At 54.2% G+C, this 25398-nt stretch overlaps 2 protein-coding genes across 4 annotated transcripts; both read left to right on the top strand.

The window, feature by feature from the left end:
* Nucleotides 1–4902: 4902 nt before the first annotated feature.
* On the top strand, nt 4903–23881 carry KCNJ4 (potassium inwardly rectifying channel subfamily J member 4). 3 transcript variants are annotated; one of them, XM_010410582.4, is made up of 3 exons: nt 4903–5292; nt 17703–17878; nt 19079–23881. In XM_010410582.4, the coding sequence occupies exons 2-3, from the start codon at nt 17841–17843 to the stop codon at nt 20406–20408; spliced, it is 1368 nt and encodes a 455-aa protein (XP_010408884.1). In that variant the 5' UTR covers nt 4903–5292; nt 17703–17840; the 3' UTR covers nt 20409–23881. The 3 variants fall into 3 exon arrangements, with proteins under 3 accessions (XP_010408884.1, XP_010408885.1, XP_019147903.1); XM_010410583.4 differs by lacking the exon at nt 4903–5292 and adding an exon at nt 8347–8606; XM_019292358.3 differs by lacking the exon at nt 4903–5292 and adding an exon at nt 16951–17137.
* On the top strand, nt 13380–15372 carry LOC104696318. Its single transcript, XM_010410581.4, is given in 2 exon segments — nt 13380–15086; nt 15088–15372. Coding segments are annotated over 2 exon segments (1299 nt in total). The 5' UTR covers nt 13380–13992; the 3' UTR covers nt 15293–15372.
* Nucleotides 23882–25398: the final 1517 nt, after the last annotated feature.

Here is a 25398-nt window from a genome sequence, read left to right on the forward strand (position 1 = left end):
CTGCTCTCTGCCCTCCCCGGCCCCATCCCACCTCCCGCACCTCCTCACCCGTGCTCCACCTTGTCTTCTGGAGACAAAGAAGAAGTGGGGAGATATTTGAATTACCAAGCCATTGCAGCTCCTCCACAGCTGTTCATGCACAGCCACTCCCTGGTGTATGCCCCACCAGGCACCCCTGCCTTCAGGTATCCTATCTGGAGCAGTGTGGATCCCTGAGCCAAGCCCTGAAGAAAACAAAAGATCCTCCTAAGGGCTGGTTTGAAACAAACTTCACTGAAAATATTAATCCTGGATTCCTGCAAGAGGGTTACAAGCACCACAGGGAATGTGAGCGAAAGAAGCACGTGGTTGCTGCTGGGTCTATAGATTTCACAGAAGGGAACTCAGTTGTGATAGTTAGAAAGTTTTAATATATTTGCAAACAGCCCTGGGTGACCAACTTAGTTTGAATAAACCCTGTCCTTGGAGCACAGTTACGCAGGGAGATCTCATGGCAGCAGCAGGGGGACCTCTGCATCAAGACCCAGCAATTAGATAATCAATTTCTAATCACTAATATAACATTGCTTTAGTACAACCAAATGGAAGTTTTAATCTGTCTCCTTGTCCCTGAGCAAATCACACCTGGCCGTGGGTCTAATTTGGTTACTCTTGGATTGTGTGATCCTGCCTGCTCTTGTCCCAGAGCTGGCTCTGGCAGCTGCCCTCCCTGTCCCCAACCATGACCTGCGGCTGTCCCCTACACATCTCTCTCTGCCCTCATGGGCTTGGTTGGAGTAAAATCCTTAACGACTGAAGTGTAAAAATATTATTCCTGGTGCTCTCTGAGAGGATTAACAAGCCTATTAGCATCACCGGATCCCTTTCTGAATACATTTGCATACATTTCCTCCCTGCCCATTAGGTTGGCGGTTGTGTTTTCCCTCTCTGACGCTCCAGCACCTGCATCATAGGGCTTTTCCAGATGGATTCACAGGCCGGGCTGGAAAACACCTGCTTGGCCCCACAAAACTGGAGACATCCCTACCTGCCCCCAGCCAGGGCACTGAGGCAGGGTTGGTGTGGTGGGAGAAGGGTGGGTTAGAGCAAAGGAGAGGATTGGCCAAGAGTAGGGACTGGCCCAATTGGGTTTCCAGATGTCAGAGTGGAGCTGCCTGCGATTTCAGCGCGGCTTTGCAAGGCCGTGTGGGTGCTGGTGAAAGCCAAGCCCCAGCCCTGGTGGCCCTGCAGCTCCCTGGTATCCCAGGTCCTTTTGCAGGTGGGCAAAGAGTTTTGACCCATGGAGCAGGGATGTGAAGTTGGGGGGAAGGAACAGACCTCTTCCAAGAGGTCCCCTTGCAATCCGCTGGTGTGCAAAGTCTGAGAGCCCTCGTCTTTCTCTTGTCCCTGCACTCCTCTTTGCAGCTTCTTGTCCCACCCAGGGAAAGAAGCACCCTGCAGAGGGGTAAAACTGGTGTGGGTGGCAAAGGTTTAGTCTCTTCATCTTGCACCCTCCCAAGAAGAACTGTTGGGCTCCAAGTCCCAGCATTATCTCCCACTGTGGCACCAGGAACCACCGGCTGAGGTGACCATTAGAGGGACTTCATGGGAGCAGCCCAATCAAGCTCACCCAGCTGGAACAGGGTGGTAGGGCTGGGGTGTCCCTGTGGGACATCCCTGTGTGGCACATGAAGGCCACAGGAAAGCTGCAGCAGGGCAAGGGACACCCAGGCTCTTAGAGGAGAAAAAATTGGCACATGGAGTGGGACCAAGTAAAAATAAACCTTCCCTCCTCCCGCCCTGCCACAATGCAAAGCGCCTTGCGCCGGGTGTCTCCCTGCCTCCCAAAATAATGCCGGGTGCTGCCACCACCCCGCATGGTGATGCTCTCTCCATGCCTCCCGTTTCCATGGTGACCACAAGGAATGTCGCCAGGGTGACAAGGAGGCAAGTGAGCTGGGATTTGATATTAAAAATGAGATTTTTGGGTTGCTGGGATTATTTTTCTCCCCCCCCTCCCCTTATCCCCCTCCTTTAGTTCTATTTTTGGGGTTTCCCTCTCTGCCTCTGTTGGTTGGGAAGGCTCCTCCTGCAGAGCCCCTGGGACAGGCAGCAGCAGCTTCATCCAGGGCCTTGCTCCACCTCCGCCTGTCCTGTGAGGTGATGACTATGGGATGAGAAGAGGGACAAAAGGGGGTTTCCTTATCACTAAAACACTGGTTTCCTTCTATCAGGAAGGCTTCTGTGCTTTTGCCCCCGGTGGTGCTCCAGGTGTCCCCCTCCATTTCTGCTGCAGGAGGTAGCTCAGGCTGCACCCAGACCTCCTGGGAGAGTGGGCAGCCTCAGGGATTTGTCCAAGAGAGGAAAATGATTCTGCATTCCCAGAGAGGCTGGGGAACATGGTGGGGTTGAGCACCATGGGCCACCTCTGTGTGTCACCATCACTGCACCCATGACCAGGTCAGTTTGGCTGGGCAGTTCTGGAACACTGGGGACAGAGATGGGATGGTTGGAGGAGGATGGCAGAGGGAGCCTGGCAGGTGCTAAGGAGTCCAGAACATTGTCCTCTGGTTTAAACACTCAAAGTCAAACCTGCTCAGGGCAGAGAGGGCTTGAGGGTTTTTGCTGGCTTAGCTGGTGTCTCAGGAATGCAGGACCACAGGTGTCCAAGCAGGGGCTGCTGGCATGAAGGTAGAACTTCTCTTCATGCCCAGGCAGAAGAAGGGGCAGGCAGCACCTGCCCACCTTCCCAGGAGCTCTTGCTTTCTGCTGCACCCATCTCCAGCCATCTCCAGCCATCCCTCTCTCTCTCTCCTTCTCTCCATCCATTCCTCCCTCCATCTTTTCAACCACCCCTCCCTCCTCCTCTCTCCATTCACCTCTCCATTCACCCCTCCAAAGATTCCTCTGTCCATCTCTCCATCTCTCTTTCCCTCCTTTCATCCATCCCTTTATCCATCTCTCCCTCCACCCTACCATCCCTCCATCCCTCTATCCCTCTGCCTCCCTCAATCCCCACAGCAGCACTGGGAAAGGTTGGCGGAGTGGGGCTATTTTTGGGAGCGTCTCCCTGGCAACGGCTGCCACCACCGTCTGTGGTGGCTTTTCCATAGGTGCTAAAATATTCCACACTTCTTATTAAAGACAGTGCTGGTGGAGACGGGCGGGGGCGGCGAGTGTGAGCCACCCCGCTGCTGGGGCCGGCGGCCATGGGGCGGTCAGGGCGTGGCACTTGGGGGGCACAAGGACAGCAAGAGGCTGGTGGCATCTTCAATGCCACATCCCCATGTCCCTCTCATTGGCTCTGGAAGTGCCAGCTGCCTCTTGGCAGTGCTGGGCTGCCACACTGTGCACAAGGTGCAGCCATCCATCCTCCTGCTGCAAAGGCAGAGGGAAACGTGGTGAGGTCTCGGTGTAGCCAGCGATGAGGAGCAAAAGGCAGAGAGGGGGAAACCTGACCTGAAGCTGAGGCAGCCGCGGGGCTGCACTTGGCAGCTTTGCCCACTCTGGGAAAGACCAAGATGTCTCAGCCCCATATTCGTCCCTTCATCACATGACGAGGAAAGGCCTGTCATGGTGCCAGAGGGATGGTATGCTTTGCCAAAGGACAGCTGTGCAGATCCTGGTCAGTAGCTCTTGGGAAGCAGCCCCACAGGCCCTAGAGACAGAGCTTTTGGGAAAGTAAGTACCCTTCTGAATCTGAACGAGGTCCTCACAGGGATGGCTGCAGAGGGGATGGACAGGCTGACCCTGCTCCATCCAGGCACAGCAGCTCCCCAGGAGCAGCAGGGAGCGGCCATGGGTGCACTGGGGTGAACTGACCCATTCAGGGGGCTGATGCATTCCTGCTTTGCAGCTGCTCATCTGCATGGAGTTACTAAACCCACCCTCTGCTTCCCTGGCAGTGGCTTTGCCAGGTGGGAGCGGGCTGTGCTCGCCATGGCAGCACTCACTGGTGCTGGCGGGGGACAGCAGGCTCCACAGCGTGTTGTGCAGGGGTCATCCCATGTGCCACATCTTGGGATGATTTTGGGAGGGAGGGTCATGGTCGTTGCAGGATTGGGGGCCAGAGGAGACTCAAAAAATGGTTTTTTGGTCTTTTTTGGCTTTTTAGCACAGGCCTTAACACTGGGGACAGCAGGTGAGACACCAAGACAGAAGCCATGTCCTCAAACAACGCTGTCCTGGAGCAGGGCTGTCCCCAGGACCCTGTGCCTACAGCCACTGCCTGTGTGGTCAGGGGTCTCTTCAGCCTCTGGCTTTGCTGCAGCAGAGTCCCCCACCTTCTCTCCTTGTCACCAAGAAGTGACCTTTTTCAAGCCTCTGAGATGCTGCTGGCCATGGAGACACAGAAAGAGGTTTCCTGGACAGGTTTCCTGGCAGGGTGGCTGTGCACTACCCTGGAGCCCTGGGGTCTGGCCCCTCCGTGTCCACGCTCCTGTCCCAGCATTGCCCATCCCGGCAGGAAATCACCAGCTCTGTAGAGTGGGGAGGCAATGCCCCACAGCAAACACTCTGCATCAGCTGGGAGAGCCTGGTCCTTCCACAGGGCGAGGTGTCAGCCCGGCACCCCAAATCCAGGTGGGAAAAAACGCTCTGACGGTAGTCCTTTCATCTCTGTGCAGCAGCCCAGGAGGAGGATTCACCTCCTTGGGGGCACCTGGCGGCCCCACCGTCCCTTTCCCGCTGCCGATGGTTGCTCTCGTCTCCCCCATGGCGGCTCCGCAGCTCTGAGCTCACATGCGAGGATGGGCTAAAGTAGCGGAAAGCTGTTGGATCCTACCACAGAGTTACTGACTTCTCAGCTACAGACTGCATAGCAATCAGCGAGGGGGAGAGGCAGCCAGGGAAAGGGAGCGGAGCGCAAAGGGAGGAAGAGTGTCAGGGAGAGGGGGGTCTGGGGACTAGAGCAGGGGGGCAGCAAGGGGCACGGGCAAATAATGCCAGAGAAGGAAGGAGCCAGGCAGGAGGGGGAGACCTGAACCCGTCGCTGAGCCACGAAGGCACATCAGCACTCCGTGGGATGGACGCTCCTGGGAGCAAAAAATTCTGAGAGGCAGAGGCAGAAGGAGAGCGCTGGCGTGGGCAGGGCAGAGTTAGGAGAGGAGCAGGTCGCAGCGGAGAAGTAGCTCTTCGGGAGGGGAAAAAAATAAACCTAGGCTGGAGGCGAGCGAGGACTGCAGAGAGACTTCCCTGATTCCTCCGGTCCGGCTGAGGCATTTCATGGTGAGATGGAGAAACCGGCCGCTTCCCCCTTCCTCTGACGCTGGCTCGGCACGGCTGGGGCAGGCGGCAGCCCTCGGCAGGACCCGGGTAAGAGGCGGTACCCGGGAGCTCTGCTCTCCTCACCGGCATGAGAGCGGGAAGGGTTTTTCTCCCTTAGGAAAATAATGTATTGTTTCATTTGCGTTCGCTCCGAGGAACAGCTATAAATATAACTTAGGGAGAGATGCGTGGCTTCGTGTGAGCGTGCCAGTGAATAATAAAGTTGCCTGTGTGCATGGCGTATGCACGTACAGCTACCGGGGCGGCCGCGGGCCGAGGGGCAGGGGTGGGCTCCTGCCTCTAAACCTCCCCAACTTCCCTCCCCGCCCCCTTGCCACCCTGACTTCGGTCGCTTTGCAGGTAACTTCTTCATTTTTTCAGTTCCCCGTGTTTTCTTAGAGTCTTCTTCGCCCTGGGCTGGGTCTTGCTCACCTTTTGTTTCTCCTGCTCTGTAGATTCTTCTCTGTGCTGGTCCCGGCCAGTTCACAGGGAAGAAGGCAGCTGGAGACCTGCTCTCCAAGCTCTTGGGTGCAAATGGGGCTGAAGGGGACGTGTTCGTTCTCCTGCTGTCTGTGGAGATTTTGGGCTTCAGACCTGCCCCCCTCTCCCTTGCCTTCCACCTCTCCTAGTCCCAGCATGGCTGATCCTGCTGCTGGTGGTCCAACACCCCCAGATAGGCACAGTGCAAAGGGTCTTCTGGATAGTGGGTTTGGGTGAAGGAGCTCAGGAGGAAGCCATGAGCAAAGTACTAGAGAAAGTCTGCCTTTACTCCCTGTTGGCAAGGTCGGCTTCCCCGCCAGGGCAGGAGTGGGCAGGCAGGTTTGCATGGTGCTGGCAGATCACCTTGGACATCCCTGGCCCTTCAGCCCCCAAGGCCCTCCCTCCTGGGCAAATTGCCTGGAGTCAACCAAATCCTTCTGGCAAGAGCCTGGAGTTTCCTATTCCCGCTGCTCAGCCCTAATTCCATCCATGGCAAAGCAAACAGCAGCTCTGGGGCCTCTCTCTTCTCCCCTTGCTCCCCGTGGCGGGTGTGCTCTGAAGGGCAGACGGTGACAGCGCACACGGGAATGTGTGGCAGAGGTGACGTAGCTCCAAGGCTACCCTCAACCCCTGCTCTCTGCCCTCCTTGGCTTCTCGGGAGGAGGCATCCACAGGAGGTGGGAGGTGTGGAGATGAGCCCAGGGCTTGGGGTTACCCGGAGCCTGGGAGGGATCAGTCAGGTGCATGGGGAGTACATCTTGACAGACATGGGAATATGTCCCTTCTCCATTCACCACCAGGAATGGCACCCACAGAAGCTGGAAACACCCCAGCAGTGTGTGGCCTCTCCTGTTTGCAGTCACGGAAAATAATAATAAGTACAGGGGAAATATGTACCTTAGGAGGGAAGCATGAATCTGGTGGGGACAGGGGGTGGTAGGGAAAAGGACAGATGGTGAGGATGGCCACAGAGAGGATAAGCTGGAGAGGGCTGATCTGCAGGGAAGTGGGTTCCCTCTCCTCCACCTTTTTCTTCTTCCATCTTTCCCTGTTTGGGTGCTGAGATCAAGTGCCCCGACGCGTGGTGCTGGCAGGGGGCTGGCAGTGGTCCTCATCCCTTGCAGCCTCCTGCCATGGTTTGCAAGGAAAACCGGAAAGCGAGGAAGTGTCTGGGGAGGGATGGAGTTACCTGGCAGGACCGGTCCCCACTGGCCCCTCCATCCTCTCGGCCACCCCAAGCTCAGCCATCGGCCACGCCCGGGAAGCAGCTGCATCCCTGGGGTGGTGTCAGTGACAGGAGGGTGCCGGCAAGGGGGAGGAGGGCACTGACATCAGTGCGGACGCAGAGCAGAGCAGTTAATGGCCCTCTGCCCTCAGCAAGTCCCCCTCTCCTGCCTCGTTATTGCGCTGGGCTGGCTTAACCCGGCTGTGCGGCCAGGAATCAATAGATGGATGCTGGCGTCTTAGCAATCGATCCCTTACTCATCCACGCGGCTCCCAGCCTCCCGCTGGCGCTCGTTTTTCTGTGAATGGCACGGGCTGAGCGAAGCCGTCTGCGCTTGCCTCGCAGCGCTGCGAAACTGAGTCAGGCTGAATTCCTGCTCCTTGACGTCACTGCTCCTGTGCCCCTTACCAGGGCAAGGAGAGGCCTCGCAGGGAACCCCCAGAGGCACCGGCACCGGTTTTCCTCGCCAGGCAACGTGGTTTTAATGGAGATGGTTGGGATTGAAGCCCCTTCTTGGGAGAGATGCTGACTGTCTGGCAGTGGGGAGCTTGGGACAGGCAAGGGCTGCTTTTCAGCTGGTTCTCACCCTCAGACCTCTCAGGTTCGTTCTCCAGCAGTGAAGGCGGTGCCGTGGCATAGGCGGCTGAGGGATGGGAGCCGGCTGCAGTGTGACCCTGTCCCAAGTGGCCCCAGAGACCCATGCACCTCCATGCCTGTCCTCCTGGGATCCTGGCAGCAGGCAGCTTGCTTCAGGGACAGTTTTGGCAATAACCCACTGATTTACCTGGGCAGGAGATGCCCACCGTCTCTCGGCACCAGCCATGCTGGCACAGCAACACCACTGCTGCTCTCACTGGAAATTAGAGAGTGGAGGATGGAGAACAAGATACCCTCCAGCCCAGCACCCCCCCTCGCTGCCAGCCAGGGGCTCCTGCCGCCGCTCTGCCCACGCTCCTGCCACCATGGCAGTGGGTCTGCCCCTCACAATCTGGACGGCTGTTTTATTTCTATGGCAACATTTCTCCTGAAACACTTCAGAGGGAGCCTGGTGCTGTTCGATAATGAGGGAAGCAGCATCCTCCATTCTGTCCCCTGCAAAAGGCTCAGAGAAACGACCCTGACACCTCTCCTCACCTCCTTCCCTCCCTGGCAAGCAGCACCAGCATTGGTACAATGAGCTGCTGGCCTTGTCCCAGCTGCCTCTCTGCTGCCTGTTCTCCTTTCCCCTGCCTTCAGCTTCGCTCTCCCCTCTCCTCTCGCCCGCTCCCTTTCTGCTGGCAGCCTGCTTAAGCACCCGCGCAGACTGACCAGCTGAAAGGAGTCTTAGAGCAAGTGGATGTCGAAAGTGACTCTGGTGTAGAGGAGGGTAAAGCCCCGGGAGAGCTGTATAGATTGGCCCCGCCAGCAGCGCGGTGAGTGCAGGGCTGAAGGGCACTGGGGATCCCAGAGGCTGGGCAGACAGGCGCTTCATCCCTCTGAAAAGCTCGATGGCATTACGAAGAGGCGGTGCCTGCCACGGGACCAGACACAGCGGCCCCAGAAGTCCTCTCCTCTCCTGTTCCCGTTGTTCCCACCAGCAAGAAAGAGCCTCGTGCCTGGGTGGAGGTGAGCGGGCAGAAGTTGCGGGCAGCACCGAGTGCCAGCAGGCGACAGGCAGGTGAGCAGGCAGGATGCCAGCGGGAGCGACTGTCGCAGCCCGGAGGAGCAGGGGTATGACAGCCACCCGTAGTGATGGCGGGGGGGATATCGCAGTCCTGGCAGTGTGCAGATGCAGCCGCCGTGTCCCGCTTCTCACTGCTCTCCCCCAGCCCCGTCCTGCCCGCGATGGCAGCCCCACCCTGTCAGAGAGCTGGGGGGTAGGGGAAGGAGGGGGAAAAGGTCCTTCGTACGTGAGTTGGGAAGCACTTAGTCTTGACACTTTCCAGATGTGTTGGTTAAACCTGACGGATCAAGCTGCAGCAATACAAGTCAGCAAACCTGTAGTGGAATACTTGATCCGCGGGAATGCGGTTTTGCAGCTTACCTGGGATGCTCCCTCTGCTCTGTTTCTGGTGCCTAGCAGGCATGGCTGAAAGGGGAGAAGCTGGGGCCCTTTCAGGAGGCTCGTGACTCTGCTCAGCTCCTTGTTAGCATAGTGACAAGGGGGGTGAAGGGAGGTTTTTTTCCCTGTCACTGATGGGTTAGTGCTCAGCAGCCAGGCCAGGCTGGGAACTCAGCTGTCGTGCGGCAGCTGGGTGCGGAGCAGCGGCTGCAGCCTCTCTCGATCGGGGGCTTGCCGCAGAGCAGGCTTTGCCCTGGTTATTGCTCGCCCTTGCTGCTGTCACTGTTGTTATCATCATTCATAAACTATTTGCAGGCACCTGCCTTGCTGGGCGCTTGGCAGAGTCACTGGCAGTCCATCCCTGCCCTGTCAAGAGCACAACTGCAGCAGGCAGGCAGATGACGTGAGCCACCCTTGCCCCCCTTTCCTGCACACCGATAATTATCCTTGTCCCCTGAGTAGCCAAAAGCCATCAAGACACCCCGCATGGCCAGGCACTTTGTGCTGAAAAGATGCTGAAGCACATGGATGCTGCTGGGAATGGCCTTACATCAGAGCTCCCACAGGGCAGGACGCCCAGTGAAGGGAATTCCAAGGAGGAGGGGATTAGGGAAGATGCCCTTTGCACTGTGCAGTTGTGCTGGGAAGCTGGAGGAGCTGACCTGAGCATAATGCATCTGCCTGGGTTATGAGGACCTCAGGGACAGCCCAGAGCCTTCAGTTTTTCAGCTCTTGCAGGTTTTGCATCAACCCTCCAGGGTCCTGTCTGTGGCTTTGGCAGGCAGGGTGCTGGGTGTATGTCAGCCCCTGTGTTTCCTCAGGAGCAGGTGGGATGCGGTCTGCACCCTGGCTACTACAAAATCTCCATTCCTTTTTGGCCAAGAACGCCACCCAGGGAAGGCCAGGGGCCTTCTGAGCATTTAATTTTTCCTCTGATGCCAGCTACAAAGAATAACACCCACCTACCTCGCTCAGCAAGAAAAAGCAGGGACTTCTCCCCAGCTGCCACTCCAGCACCATCCTCTCCTTCCAATCCTGCTCAGTCAACCCCCAGCCCCTCTGTCTTGTACCCCCAGACCCATTTTGGCCAGAGAAGAGTGGGTGAATGCCAGCGCCAATCCCACCAGCCCCACTGCGGGGTATCCCCCCTCTAGTCCAAGATGCTGGGGAGCAGGCAGCTGTTCTTGCAGCGCCATTGTCTGGACAGTGCAGCAGCAGCAGGGATCGCTGGGGTGGTGTGGGAGCAGGCAGGAGGTGATGCTGTCACCTTTCTGTGCCTCTTCCCGACTTTGTCATCCTGGGGACCTTTGTGTGGTTCCCATTTTTATGTGTTTTTTTCTCCCTCTCACTCTTTCTCTCCTTCTCTCTTCGCTTTCTTCTCTCCCCCTCCCATCAGCATGTGGGTTGATCACTGCTCAAACTTTTAATTCAGATGGTAATTGGAATAATAATACGGGCAGAATCCTTCTGGCTCCGTTGCTGCAGCTGGCTTCAGGGAGCTATGAATAGCTCTGAGTCACACACTGAGATGGTTTAACTTCAAATCATTTTGTTTTGTTTTCATATTACCCATCCTCAGGCTCCAGAGCTTCACAGGGGGAAAAAATATCCCCCCTTCTCACTCGACTCCAAAATATAAACCGGGCAGGGGCACATGAATAAAATCCTCTTTTGGAGAGGGAAACTGGTCAGCAGATCATGCCTTGAGGGGCAGATGGGGACTCTTGGCACTTAATCTATTTATAATTATTGAACGAAAAGGCAGAAGTGTGTATATAAAAATGGTATAGAGTTGATTACAGCTTCCTCCCCTCACCTTCCATATGTCACTTGCCTTTTTAATATGGTAAAACTCTCCTGCACGGTGACTGTGCCTTCGCGTGTGCTCGTACAGCGCCTGGCACCCTGCCCTGCCGGCACAGAGGAGCGAGAGCTCGGCCGCTGACTCGTGTGGCAGGACAGCCCCCCATGGCACCAAGCTGCCCTGTGAGCCCTGGCACGAACCCTGGGAATATTCATGAGCAATAGCAGAGGAGATGGAGTTACTAAGAGGATGGCGAGGACACACAGAATGCTGTGGGTCTGCAAGGCTCTGCAAAAAGGCAAAGAGGTCCCTTCTCAGCTGTGGGTGTTTCCGCCCTGACTCCCCAAGAGGCGAGAAGTTCGTCTGCCGTGTTGTCAGCGTGCCCGAGCTGGCAGGATGGGTCTGTGGATGCTGATCCCAAGCCAGCCGGTGCTACAGAGCCGGTAACAGGGACAAAGGCACAAAGCGGAGCGCAACCAGCGGCTGTGGTATTGACCACAGACAGGAGGGAAGCATTTGCCAGACAACTCCAGATAAAGCAAAGACTAGGAGTGTAAAAATACCCTGGGATTTTTCCATCGTTGTCGCTCACAGTGTATGTCCCAGAGCACCAGATACGGTTGTTATAAAAAGAGAAGTGGGGGAGTGCTTTAGCGTGGACTTTTCTGTTCTGTTTCATGAGACTCTTCCATTGCAAATTTAAGGAAGGATTGACAATATATGATCTACACTGGCAGGGGCTGGAGAAAGACCAGGACGTGCGAGGTGCTGCGCTGTGTACAGGGATGCAGCGATGGAGTCATTGCCCCGGCACCAAGCGCCTTGACCTTATTAGCCTGCAGATCCCTTGGAAAGGCACAGCAGCAGTGCAGCCCCACGTGTCTGCTCAGGGCCAGAGCAGAACCGGGGTGGCAGTGTGGGCTGGTGTGATGGCTTGTGCTGCTGGAGCACGGTGTCACACGGGAAGGAGGAGATGACTGCAGCACCGTGGTGGTGTCCTGGCATCGCTCAATCTAAGACACAGGAGGGGGAAAGTGGTTGGGAAACAGGGAAGGGTAGCGCCTGCTTTGGGGCTGGAGGCAGCTGCTGGCCCCTGGAGACCCACCTGGCTGACAGTTTCAATGCTGCAAGGCAGTGGCTGTGATGTCCGTGCTGCAGCAGCTTCCCAGAGTGCTGGGGGCTTCTGCAGGCCGTGAAATACATGGGTGTTCATGTATACCTGGTGCAGGCAGCAGAGGGATGGAAAGGGATGCATGCCGCCTCCTGCCTAGCATCTCTCCTTGCTGCACCCACCAGCTTGGTTTCATCCCACTCCATAGGAGTTGCCACTGACCCTGCAGCTTCCTCCTCCACATGTGGGTCCCAGGAGGCAGAACAAGCTCCAAGAAATGTCCTCAGGCATGCTCTGGATTCGTGTCTCTGTCCTCAGCCAGGCTTTCCTCCCCCTTGTCCATGTGACAGGCAGCTGCCCGTTCAGGATATGAATATAATCCCCTTCTGCTGGAGACACCTCTGAGCCTTCCCCTTTCATTCCATTTGTGTTCCAGGTTTCCAAGTTGCAATGGGACCTTTTCACAGCCATTTGAACTACATTTGCATAGGATTTGGGCTCCTGGTAAGGCCCCTGGCCTTGCCAAGCTGGCGGCATCAATTTTGCCATCAGGGATGTCAGTGGTGGCCCTGGGCCACCAGCTGCTGAGGAGGGACAATGAGTGACCCAGTGTGGTAGCAGTCCCCAGCGCAGGGCTCCTCACCTGCCTGTCTGTCCTTCCCATGGCGGCACCACGCGCTGTGGGGGTGTGTTGGGGTGGAAGTGGGAAATGTGTTTATTTTTGTTCGTCTCCTGGCTCGTGCCGCTCTGAGTTTGTGGCACTCGGTATTACTAACACTTCCCTGTGCCAGCTGGCAGCAGGGGATGAATCAGATTGGCAGCACCACAGCGTGGACCCTTCACTGGCCGTTCAGCTTGGAGTGGTGCCTCTGGCCAAAGTGCTGGTGATGTCTCCTGCCCCTGTCCAGGGTGAGCCCCCACCAAAATGCCAGTGGCTTGACCTTGCTGGTGGACATGTCTCGGTACCCTGTGGGACAGGGTTGTCCCCTCCAACCCATGCTGCTACCCGGGCTGGATGGTCCCTGTCCCTCCTTTACACTGCAGGTCTCAGGTGGCTTCATGAGCTGCTCTCTGCCCACTGGCAGCATCCCCAAGCTGGGGTCAGCTCTGCAGCCAGGAAGACAGCTTATCCCCCTGCTGCCAAAAACACATTTGCAGTTGTTGTGGTTTAACCCCAGCAGGCAACTTATGTATCACTCAGCCCCTCTCTCCCTCTCACTGCCCCCAGCCCCAGGCAGGAGGGAAATTGAAAAAAAAGGTAAACTTTTTGTGGGTTGAGATAAGAACAATTTTATAATTGAAACAAAATATAATAATGATAAATATGGGAATCATATTACTATTATTATCAATAATAATAGTAGTAATAGTAATAATGAGCAGAGAGAGAGAATAACAGGACTAAAGAGAAATAAGTGATGCACAACCCAATTACTCACCACCCACTGACTGACGAACAGTGTGTCCCCAGAGAGTCATCAGTCCCTTCCAGTTAACTCCCCCAGTTACATACTGGGCATGATGTTCTATGGCATGGAATATCCCTTTGGCCAGTTTGGACCAGCTGTCCTGGCCATGCTCCCTCCTGGATTCTTGCACAGCTCCTCACTGACAGAGCATGGGCAACAGAGAAGTCCTTGGCTTAGAGTAATCCACTACTCACCAACAACTCCAACATGTCTGTGTTATCAGCCTTGTTCTCGTACTAAATCCAACACACAGCACTGTGCTGGCTACTACGAAGAAAATTAATGCAGACCTAGACAGAATCAGGACAGCAGTTGATTGCTTCCTCCCTCTCCCCTGCTTCTGACAGCTCAGCACACATGGAACTCGATGACATCACAGACCTTGGAATGTTGGTGGTTCCAGTTGTCCCCAGAGACAAGATGCAGAGGTATGTGGTTCTCCTCTCCCTCCTGAACATCCTGGTGTTCTAAACAGAGGGATTTTGGTGGCCACACCAAGCCCTGCTGAGGCTGCAGAAGGTGGCACACTGCTCATCAGTGTCAACGGCCTGCACGGCCTGCGCTCCAGGAGGACAATTCGGATTCTCCTGCTTGCTGCAGCCCAGAGCATCCTGAAAAATGCCGCAGCCATTTAGCATCTTTGGGCTAATGATGATGGTCCATCCAGAATCTCAAGGCTTGGAAGGTGATGATGAAGATGGTGGTGATGATGATGACAGTGAAGAATCAGGGAACTCCGGCCACTCTGAGCGTCCTTCACCCTTGTCCAAGAGCAATGATAGCAGAGATGACAATCAGACAGAGGATCTGGGAGAACCCAGGCTCTCTTACATGGTGAAAGATAAACGAGTGGGGTTGGCCAAGCCTGCACTGGAGTTTGAGGAGGAAGATCAGGAGTTTCAGGAACCATTTTATGAAGACATGGGAATGTCTGACAGTTTGGCTGGAGATGAGGAGCCCAGCCCGACCTATCACCTTCCTGGGCATCAGAGGGGGCCTGCTCTCCTAAAGGCCAGCACAGCACCAAGTGGCTTCCATGAATCTTTCCAGCATAGCTCAGGCCAGCACCTGGGGACAGAGGCCACTGCCACACGGGCCTGTGCTGGTGACCATTATGTGGGACACCCAGAGAGCAGCACGGGAGCGGAGCCCCACGTGCTGCACGAGGAGGACAGTGAGGACAGGGAGTCCCCGTCCCTGCAGCCGACCTACGAGTCGCTCAGGCAGGAGAACATCCTCCTCAGGTCAGAGAATGAAATGCTCAGGAATGTGAACCTCGTGCTCATGTCGGAGAACTTTGCACTCAGGCAGGTGTTCAAAGAGCTCAAGGACGACAGTGCTGTGCTCATGGGGGAGGATGTCATGCCCAGGGAGGAATACGACGTGCTCAGGAAGCAGTATGACAGGCTCGAGGGTGAGAATGCTGCGCTCAGGAAGGACAATGCCATGGTCAGGAGAATGTTAAACACCTTCCAGTACAACTTGAAGAGACAGGTGTGCATGGTGTCGAGCCTGCAGGATCAGCTGAAGGCCAGCCAGGCTGAACGAGAGAGGGAAGTCCGAGAGCTCCAGTCCTTAGCCCAGCAGAGTGAGTGTCATCTTCAGCTAATGAGCCAGCGGGTTCTGGATGCTGAAATAAACATGGAGAGGCTGAAGCAGAAGATCTTTATTCTCCAAGGACAGCTGGAGAAATCCAAGCTGGAGAATGAAAACCGGAGAACAGACTGGCCTGGAAGCAGTGAAGCACAGCTTAGACTTCAACAGGCAAAACCCCCACGAGCTCATAATGGGCAGAAATGGCTCCCTCAGGCAGCTCCTGCCTCAGGAATGCTGCCCGTTGTTGCTGAGGTCCTTGAATCTACCAGAAAAATTCTCAAATTTTAAGCAGAAGAAGATCTGTGAGTGCAATTTTGTGTGAGTTCTATGGATCCGTGTACGGTCCAAGGCCATGGGTCTCCCACTTGCAGCCATTTACTGCAAATAAAAGCATTTACTTTCCTTTTCTCAAATGTGTGTGCTCAGACTGGTAGCCTTTATCCTCTATGGAAATACTTTCCTTGTGATTAAGCACCAGTTGCAGGAATTGATGTGGCTTTAGCTGCTGATACTCTGTTCGGGCACTGTGGAGCCAGCAGCAGACACTGCCCAGGCTCTGAGCTGCACGGTCCAGCCGTGATGCACTCTGTGCAAGAGGCTCTGCCACAGCTCCAGCTGACATGAACTCCCATGTGGGAGCCAGGAGGAAGCACAGCACCATAGGATGCAGCACTCTTTAACAGCATGCTCATCCCATCCCATGGCTGTACCAGCCTGAACGAAGCCCTTGTATTTCATCTGCTTTCTTTGCCCCTTCTTGGGGAGGAGGGCAAGATGAGGAGCAGAGATCCAGGTGTTGCTGCACAAGGTTTCACAAAGCTTCTTAGGTCCTCCTTCCTCTCTTTTGGAGCTGGCTGCTGCCTGGGCCAGAAATCCAAAATCTCTAGAAATGGTGCATCTGTTTCTACAGCTGGAGAAAGAGAGTTGTTGGTTGTAGAAAATTCTAGGAAGTTGTGAATTACTTATATGTGTGAGCTTTGGCAGCGCCTTCCCTGTGGCATTGGGGTCAGTGCTGGCTAAGGATGAGCCTGGCATATCCAGGCTGGCTGAGGAAGATGCCAGCTGAAGAGGATGCCCTTCCTCTCCCAGCTGGGGCTGGCATAGAGGGGTGTATATAAACTGCCCACCTTTTGTCACCTCCCAAAGTCATGTGGGACCCTGCAGTCCGAACTCACCATGTAATCGCTCTAGTTAGCTTTATCCCAGCAGGACCATCTGTGGGTATGAAGTGTCCTCTCTTCATCACATCAACATTTCTGATTAATTTAGGTTACCAACCCCAGGGTCTGCTATAGGTTTACCCAGCTGCACAGCAAAAATTCCTGTATCTGGCCAAACTGACTCCATAAAGACTTGGAGGTTGTAGGGCAGTGAGGGGCTGGGAGCTGGCAGAGCTCGGTGTCAAAGTGCTTTTTCCTGATGGGGATTTTTGGGCAGCTGTTCACTTTTGTCTTTATATGGTGAGTTGTGGATTACAGATTTGTTATCTTCTCCTGGTCTCATAATACTCTTGGTCTGAACAACTATGTTTGTGTTGCTGCAGAGCTTTAGCTGCCTCAGTAACTGGTTAGTCTTCATCCTATCAGAGGTGATGTCTGGAGCTCCTTACTTGCTGCTTTCCAGTCTGTGCTCCTAACTGGGGAAAGCTGGTGGGCACCCCTGGCCACGTGCAGCCCCATTCTGCATCACTGATGATGAGACACGGGTGGTTCTCACCAGCTTTTCCATCCTAGACAACATCGCTCACTGTTCCTCTCTCCTGTCTGTGCACAACCACTTGCAAGCAACTCTAAACCTTACATTTGATCCCAAAAATCCTTGTATTTTCCCCATATCTGGCAACCAGTGGCTGTTCATGGGTGAGGCTGGGAGGAAGCAAACTAGCTGGCTCTGTCTGCATCCGCGCTCCTCACTGGCTGCTGTAATCCAAAGGACACAGTGAAGGATTAACATGGGTGTACAAAGCCCTTCCTAATCTGTGAGTCATTACCCCCTCAGGGCATTTCACTTCCCAGCAGCTCTGGGCAGGTGAAATAGGTTGGCTCTTGTCTTTGACTTTCCCATTCTTCTGTTCTGGGAGGACTGGGTTGGGACATCTGCTGGACATCCTCCCAGCACCCTGCTGCTGAGCTTCTCCTTGGATGCTGTACACAGGGCATGGCGCAAGGTTTGTTTCCTCTAACTGGCTTCTCCTTGGCTACCCCTGAGCCCTTCCTTTCCATCAGTTCTTTTGGGCTCTACCCATTGCTTTCCTTCTTTTATTTGAAACGGGGCGGGGGGATGTTCTGCACACCCTGGAGAAAAATCCCCTCCGGGTTAGGCTGGGCTGACGGGGATCCCTGAGGGCTGCTGTGCATTCGTTAGCCCTTGTGTGCGAGGTATTTAGCCTGGCTGAGCTCTCGTCCTGGTGTAAGCTCTGATATTAATATAATGGCTCAGGGCGAGGGCCCCGTGAGCTGCTCAGCTGCTGTGCCCTTGATGTGGAGAGCGGTGACCGGCCGGCCCTGCTCCTCTGCAGGCGGGAGGTGCTGGGGAGCGCGGGGTCTGCGGGCCCTGCACCCAGGCTGCATCCATCAGTTCCTCACCTGCCTGAGCCAGGCTGCAGTGCCCCAAGGAGACCTCCCGACACCCCCTGAGCAAAAGGCTGGGAGCCCTGTGCCCGCCGCTCTGGACTGGGATGGGCGCTGTCAGGGGAGGCTCTGACTGGGTTTTGCTTCGTCCTTCTCTGCCAGGCGCGTGCCCAGGAGCGATCGCAATGGCAGCGCTGGTCCCAGCTCGCCAGAGGTGAAACCTGGAGCTGCCCAGTCCCACGTGAGTGCTGCTGCATGAGTGCCCACGCCCCGCCAGCTCCCGCGGCCCCCTGACATCCGATGACAGAGCGAGCCATGGGCAGCGTCCGAGTCAATCGGTGAGTAACCCTCCTTTCAAGACCTGCTGCTGCCCTGGGAGTGACCTGGTCCTCCTCATCTGGCCCCTCAGACCCTAACTTCAGACTGCCTTTTGATATATTCTTCTCAAATTACCTGCCAGCGGCTTTCCTGTTCTGAGGGGTGACTCCTTTCTCCTTCTCCAATCCAAAGCATGCCATATTGTAGGGGTAGTGCTTGGAGGAATACTATGGAGGAGAAGCAAAGCACTGCATGGTGCTGGGCCAGAAATTACAGGTTCCAGCAGCACTGCAGAAGCCCCATGTTCCCAGGAATCACAGCTCCAGCCACCAGTGCTGTCTTTGCTGTGAGATGTGGATGGAGGGCTCCAGCTGACATGTCAACACTATGGTGCGGGAGAGAGAAACTCCCAGGGTCCTATGAGGCTGCAGCTTGTCAGGCATGAGGGCAGAGCAGTCTTCGTGCTTCAGTGCACCCTCTTGACTTCCTCGGTGGTCAGAACATCTCCTGCCACCACATCTCTAAGGAATATCTGCAACTGTCACAGCATGACGAGGGGCAGTGTCAGAGCGAGGGAGGGGAGCCAGAGGGGCAAAGATCTCTCAGAAAGTGTGTGTGTAGCTTCTGCCAAGGAAACTGCCAGTGCTTTGGCTGTTGATTTCCAAATTACACCTTTGGCTTTAGATAAAGGATGCTGGAAGACACACATGTTGCTGTGGCAACAGAATTGTCCTGAGTGCAGGATGTGTATAAACATTGTCACCACATACCATGAAATCAGTGAGCAGAGCAGAGGAGAAAATAGATACTCCCAGCCTTGTATTATATGAGGGCCAAAATGTGGTCAGGCTGCAGGTGCTTGCTCCCAGGCTTCCTGGCTGTCCCAGCTGCTGTCAGGTTTCAAAACCTTGCATCCCCCCTCACCATAAAGGCTGGAAGGTACCACAGAGCTACAAGCTGCTGCTGCTTTGCTGCCCTGTCAGGACTTTGCTAGCTGCAACCTCCTGGCAGCAACACTCAGCAAACGCTGTGGCTGATCTCCACCATTTTGGTCAGGTTGGCACCATGGTGCAAGAATCACTGAATCGTGCCGTTGTGAAATCCCACAGGGTGGTACTGTAGCCCTGTGAGCCACCCACGTCTCCTGCCCTTGCTGTCTCAGTGGTTGCTGTTATCTTTCATGAATTCCTGATGGAAGCGCCTGTTTCTTCTCTTCCCAGGTACAGCATCGTGTCAACCGAAGAGGATGGACAGAAGGTTTCTGCGCTGGGCAGCATGAACGGGCACAGCCGGAACGGGAAGGGCCACGCTCCCCGGCGGAAGCACCGCAACCGCTTTGTGAAGAAGAACGGCCAGTGCAACGTTTACTTTGCCAACCTGAGCAACAAATCTCAGCGCTACATGGCCGACATCTTCACCACCTGTGTGGACACACGCTGGCGATACATGCTGATGATCTTCTCGGCCGCCTTCCTGGTCTCCTGGCTCTTCTTCGGCTTCCTCTTCTGGTGCATTGCTTTCTTCCATGGCGACCTCAATGCACCGGCGGTGGCAGGTGGTCCCTCTCTCCTCAAGCCCTGCATCATGCACGTGAACAGCTTCCTGGGGGCTTTTCTTTTCTCAGTGGAGACGCAGACAACCATTGGGTATGGCTTCCGCTGTGTGACTGAGGAGTGCCCGCTGGCTATCATGGCAGTTGTAGTCCAGTCCATCGTGGGCTGCGTGATTGACTCCTTCATGATTGGCACTATCATGGCCAAGATGGCAAGGCCCAAGAAGCGGGCCCAGACCCTCCTCTTCAGCCATCATGCGGTCATCTCCGTGCGGGATGGCAAACTGTGTCTCATGTGGAGGGTGGGCAACCTGAGGAGGAGTCACATCGTGGAGGCCCATGTCCGAGCTCAGCTCATCAAGCCCTACATGACAGAGGAAGGGGAATACCTCCCCCTGGACCAGCGGGACCTAAATGTGGGCTACGATGTGGGTCTTGATCGTATATTTTTGGTCTCACCCATTATTATCGTTCATGAGATTGATGAGGAGAGCCCCCTTTATGGGATTGGCAAGGAAGAGCTGGAGACGGAGAACTTTGAGATTGTGGTTATTCTGGAGGGGATGGTGGAAGCCACAGCCATGACCACACAGGCACGGAGCTCTTACCTTGCTAGTGAAATCCTTTGGGGTCACCGCTTTGAACCAGTTGTGTTTGAGGAGAAGAACCACTACAAAGTGGATTACTCACGCTTTCACAAGACGTACGAGGTGGCTGGCACACCTTGCTGCTCAGCCCGGGAGCTGCAAGAAAGCAAGATGACCATCCTACCTTCTCCACCACCTCCCAGTGCCTTCTGCTACGAGAATGAGCTGGCACTTGTCAGTCAAGATGAAGATGAAGATGATGATGAAGTGGGTGTGGTGTTAGGGGGCAACACCAAGGAGGAGGGAGGTATCATCCAGATGATGGATTTTGGAAGCCACCTGGACCTGGAGCGGCTCCAGGCAACTCTGCCCCTAGATACAATCTCATACCGCAGGGAGTCAGCCATCTAACTCCTCCAGCCTCCCCGTTCCACACCCACTGCCCACAGTCTCCTCTGTTCCGTACCCATACACTGGATAAGCCCCTTCACCACCAAACAATGCCTCCCATGATTGCCTCTCAGCCCCCGAGTACACCAAAGCCTGGAGCTGCTCTGATACACTCCCTTTCTCATGAGGTCATACAGCCTGGGAGAGGAGTGAGGATACACTACTCTTCTCGGGTATGCAGCTCGGGCTAGAACCCCTTTCCTGCCCAGAGACAGGAGAGCAGCAGGCCTGGTCTCTTGTCTCTGGAGAGGTGACAGGAGTCCCTGCCTTCAGTGGACAGATTGGGACCCACAGCAAGTGTTTCTGCTACTGAGGCAACAGCAAACATTCTGTCCCCTCTCACCTTGGGTAGGCCCCATGGCTGTCAAGGGTCATCGCTGTCACTAGGAGAGGAGCGACACCTAAGCACTGACCAGATGAGGATAGAAGGGAGAGTTTGGGACTCCTGGAGGGAGTGGGGAAGGATCTCAAGGGAGGAGTTTATTTGCATGTTTGTTGCTTGTTGCACATGATTCTGTATATAAAAGAGAAGGAGAACTGAAATCCATATTCTTCCACTGCAAACGCCAAGCTAGGAGACAAGGACGCTCTGCATAAGCCACTCTGCAGTCTCCTTGGCTTTTGGTGTCTGTCACCTCCAGAAGCAGCTCAGCTCCACGGACTCAGATCCAGTTCTCCCAGTCCTCTTGAAAAACATGTCCTGCTCCTCTCCTGAGATACCTGGCGGAGGAGGCAGGGCCTTGTGCTTGCCACACTCAGACTGCTCCCTGGCACAGCACAGCCGGGATGACAGACAGGTGACCTGACTGGACAGCAGACCCTCCATTTGCTCCTTTTGCCTCCTCCATTCTTCTCCCTGCTGCCATCAGCTGTAAAACTGAATTTGTAACTATTTATTTTTAATAAAGTCTAAAATCCCAAGGGGAGGTTTGGAAGCAAAGGAGAGACTCCAAGGCTGCAGCCTGTTGTGGAGACTGATGAGGGTTATTAACACAGCTGTTTGCTATTTGTATGGCATTGGACCCTGGAAGCTCCACTGCGAGGGCTCTCTTGTTCTGGGCCTCTCTGATAAAAACCTACAATAAGAGGCTCAGAGAATTTGCTCAGGGAGAAGGTCATACAAATGTATGTATGGAGGGAATAATTTGCATTAAAATTACCAGTAGGATGGGTCAAGCAATCTTGTTTGCTTTGGAGATAGTGAGGGTTTTGCCCAGGGAAGGGTTATAGATAGACATGGTGAAGAGGCAGAGATGTGCAAGACATTGCTCTAGATGGAAGGCTTAAAAACCCCATTAAAAACCCCAAAGCCTTTCTTTTTGCTAGATTCAAGTGGAGGGAAAATGAGGGAGGACATCAACCAAAGCTAGACCTGTAACACCTCTTTGTTGTCATTTCACAAAAGAGCTGAAAACCTGATGAGCACCTTCCTTCAGGAGCAGCAGAATCACCCCTCCAAAACTGCAGATGAGGTGAGGACAGAAAGACAAACAGGAAACTCAGGAAGCTGCTCTGGGCACCCAATAGCTGTGCTGTGGTGGGGAAGAAATTATGTCCCACCTAATCCTTGATCTACAAAGCAGAAAAAAACATCTCAATATCAATTTGGAATTGGTTCAAGAAGCAAAAGGAAGAGAGGAAGAAGCAGAAGGGTAAGGAAGGAAATAGCAGGGCTGAGAGGAAGAAGCAGACATAGCAGGCAGCTGGTGGAGAAGGAAGGGGAAAAGAGGAAGAGAAAGTGAGGTTATATGGAAGCGCATTTGAGAAAGAGCACAAATAGACTCACAAGATGTGTCTAGACCCAGACACGGTCATTTCTCACCCCAGGATGTAGGTTCTGTGGGGTGGCAGCTGTCCTGCCCAGGTTTGCTCCCTTTGCCACCACTCTCTGGGCCCAGCCATGCAGCCAGTTTTCTACCCAACGAACAGTGCACCCATTCAATTTCTCCAGGCAGCCAATTTCTCCAGGACAAATGCTTTGGGAGACAGTGCCAAAGGCTTTACAGAAGTGCAGGTAGACATCCTCCAGAGCCTTTCCCTCACCCACTAAGCGGGTCACTTTGCCACAGAAGGAGATCAGGTTGCTCAAGCAGGACCTGCCTTTCCCAAACCCATGCTGGCTGGGCCTGATTCCCTGGTTGTGCTGTATGATGGCAAGGTGAATTGCTCCATGACCTTTCCTGGCACTGAGGTCAGGCTGACAGGGCTGTAGTTCCCCAGATCCTCCTTCCAACAATTTTTGTAGATGGATGTCACACTGGCTAACCTCCAGTTACCTGGGATCTCCCTGGCTAGCCAGGACTGCTGAGAAAGGATGGAAAGTGTCTTGATGAGCTCTTCTGCCAGTTTTCTCAGTGCCCTTAGTTGGATCCCATCCAGCCCCACAGACTTGGGAGTGTCTAAGCAGTGTAGGAGGTCTCTGAGCATTCCCTCCTGGATTATGGGGCTTCATTGTGTTCCCTGTCCCTGTCTTCCAGCTCAGGGGACTGCGTACCCTGAGGACAACTGGTCTCACTATTAAAAACTGAGGCAAAGAAGACGTTAAGTACCTCAGTCTCTACCTCGCTCCTGTAGTGATCCTCGGCTCCAGAGTCCATCTGCCAGAGCAGTTTGCCTCAGAGCCTTCACTGAAATAATGGATACACTGGATTTTGAGTGGCCCCCATCCCTCCTGGTTCTGCCAGTGCTGAGGCAGAGCTGTCTCTCCTCAGAACTCCAATGCTCCCCACTTGGGAACTGGGGTGCCTCTCTCAGTACTGAATTCGAGAATTTGCTGGTTTAGGAAGTGGAGTTACTCCCTCCTTTCATTATTTACTTATTTTCCCCCGAGGGAATAAGTGGGGGCTGGTATTGACCTGGCTTTTAATACAGCTTTCAGAGTCGTGTGTCTGCCACTGGCCATGGAAACAAACTAATGGACCGAGAGAGAAGGACTTTGCGTGCGAGGACATGGGCATTCAGGACACAGGCTGGGGTGGTGGCCTTCAGGAGAGGGGGAACCCTCGTGGCTGGGCACCCCCCTCACGGACGTACAGCATCCTTTGGAGGTGGGTGGCAGTGCTTGGTGGGGATGAAGCGTCCCGTTAGCTCTTGGGAGGCTCATCAATCACCAAGGAGCAAGTGTGCAGAGATGCCAGACAAGGATGATGCACCAGGACCATGGGCATGCACAGCTGGAGTGGCTGGGACAACAGGTCAGCACTGGCACCCCTCACTTCACCTGGTGGGGCTTTTGGGAGAAAAACGGGACAAGATTGCAATAAATCTGAGGGAAAAAGCATCGTTCAGCCATACTGGTTCCAGGCCCTTCCATATGTCTGAACCTGCTGGACGTTTTCATGTCATGTTTGGCATCACGGTGGAGAAGACAGTGAGGCATTGAAGAATACCCAGCTAAACCCCTGCTGTTCAAAATAAAATTGCAAGAAAGATTTCAGTGCTCTCAGATCATTAGAGAGGGGAGAGAGAAGGGGTTGAGGGGAGGGGGCAGAGGGAAGGAGAGGAACAGCCAGTGTAGGAAAACAGAGGTGATGAGTAAGTTTCTGCCTATCAGACACTCCTCATGCAGCTGTGCTGCTGTTGCCACACACAGCCCCTCAAACAACATGGTGCAGCCACTCCAGTGACTGTTCCTGCAAGCTGCACACATGCCCACAGGCTTTGCTGATACACAGCAGCAGGACATTGCTCTGCACAGGTGCTTTTCTGCCTGCACACTGGAATCCCTGAGCACTCGTGCCCAAGGACACACTGCACGTGCCTACATGTGTACGCCACTCGTGGGGGCATAATCCATCCTACACCACAACTGCATCCCATAAACACCCAACCATGTTCCCAAAAACGCCCCACAGCAGCCAGTATCTCAACAAGTGCCTCTCTGGCTGTATGCTGGGGACTCTGTTACGCAGCCTGTGAAAAGCCACCGGGAGAATCCATCCTGGAAAAGTGTTTGCTATAGAGAAGGCTTGACATTTTTAAGGATTCTCCGAATCAGCCATCCAGGCCATTCATAACTGTAAACACACCAGGTAATTTACCTTTTGCACACAGTGTGTGGAGCACGAGGTAGGTGATACCTCCTTGCCCTGTGCTCTCCAGAGAAGATACCTTTAATGCATGAGAGGGCATGATGTCCCTGGGGTCCTTCCCTCCTCCAGGACCTGATGGAGGGACTGCTTCCCTAAGACTTGCCTCTAATCCCGAGGGACTGGCAGCTTGCTTTTCAGGAGGAAGACACTGCTTCTTTGTTTATTCGACCACAATCTGTACTTCTTTCCTGTCTTACTTCTGAACATCTTACTTGGCTCATTATTGAAAGTTATTCAAGTACCAGAAAGATAATGGGGAGAGGAAGGACTTTTCCCCTATGAATAGGATCCAGGCACTGGTTCAGATCCTCTACCCCATGACAACTAACCATGCTGTTGTCACTCTTGCCAGCTCTCAAATGAATGTTGTTGTTTGAAATGACACTTGAGAAACTTGTTTCATGTTTTATTTTTGGTGACACTTTTGGACAACCCTTTTGAAAAGAAATCATCATTGGCACCTTTCAACTCACACAAAACTTGCTCAGCAAAACACTTTGATACACACTGGAACTAAAAATATTTTTAAGGAACACAACAATAATCTCAATTGGGGAGAAAATGGGTTTGGATTTCCATGATTAGGAAATGGTGCTGAAAATGTCTGTGCTTCTGAACAAACAGGTTTCAAACAGTTTGGTTTCATCCAAGTTTTGCCCAGGAATGGATAGGGCACATGGCATTGCCCCAGCAGCTGTGCACAGGCTTGTGACCTCTGCAAGAATGCCTCCTCTGTGTTCTTTGAGCTTTAGCAGCTCTTCTTTGCCTTTGCAGGAGGGGCTGAGGTCTCTCTCAGCTTTTGGACAGGCAATGCGAAGTGGCCACGGTTTTAAATGTCACAAAAAAAAAAACCCCAACAA

Source organism: Corvus cornix, chromosome 1A, assembly GCF_000738735.6.
Source record: "Corvus cornix cornix isolate S_Up_H32 chromosome 1A, ASM73873v5, whole genome shotgun sequence".
Lineage (NCBI taxonomy): Eukaryota > Metazoa > Chordata > Aves > Passeriformes > Corvidae > Corvus > Corvus cornix.

Bases quoted from the DNA above. Each gene is read 5' to 3' on its own strand.
- KCNJ4 (XM_010410582.4), top strand. From the start codon at position 17,841: ATGACAGAGCGAGCCATGGGCAGCGTCCGAGTCAATCG. The intron at 17,879-19,078 runs GTGAGTAACCCT...TTCTCTTCCCAG, and splicing joins GGCAGCGTCCGAGTCAATCG to GTACAGCATCGTGTCAACCG.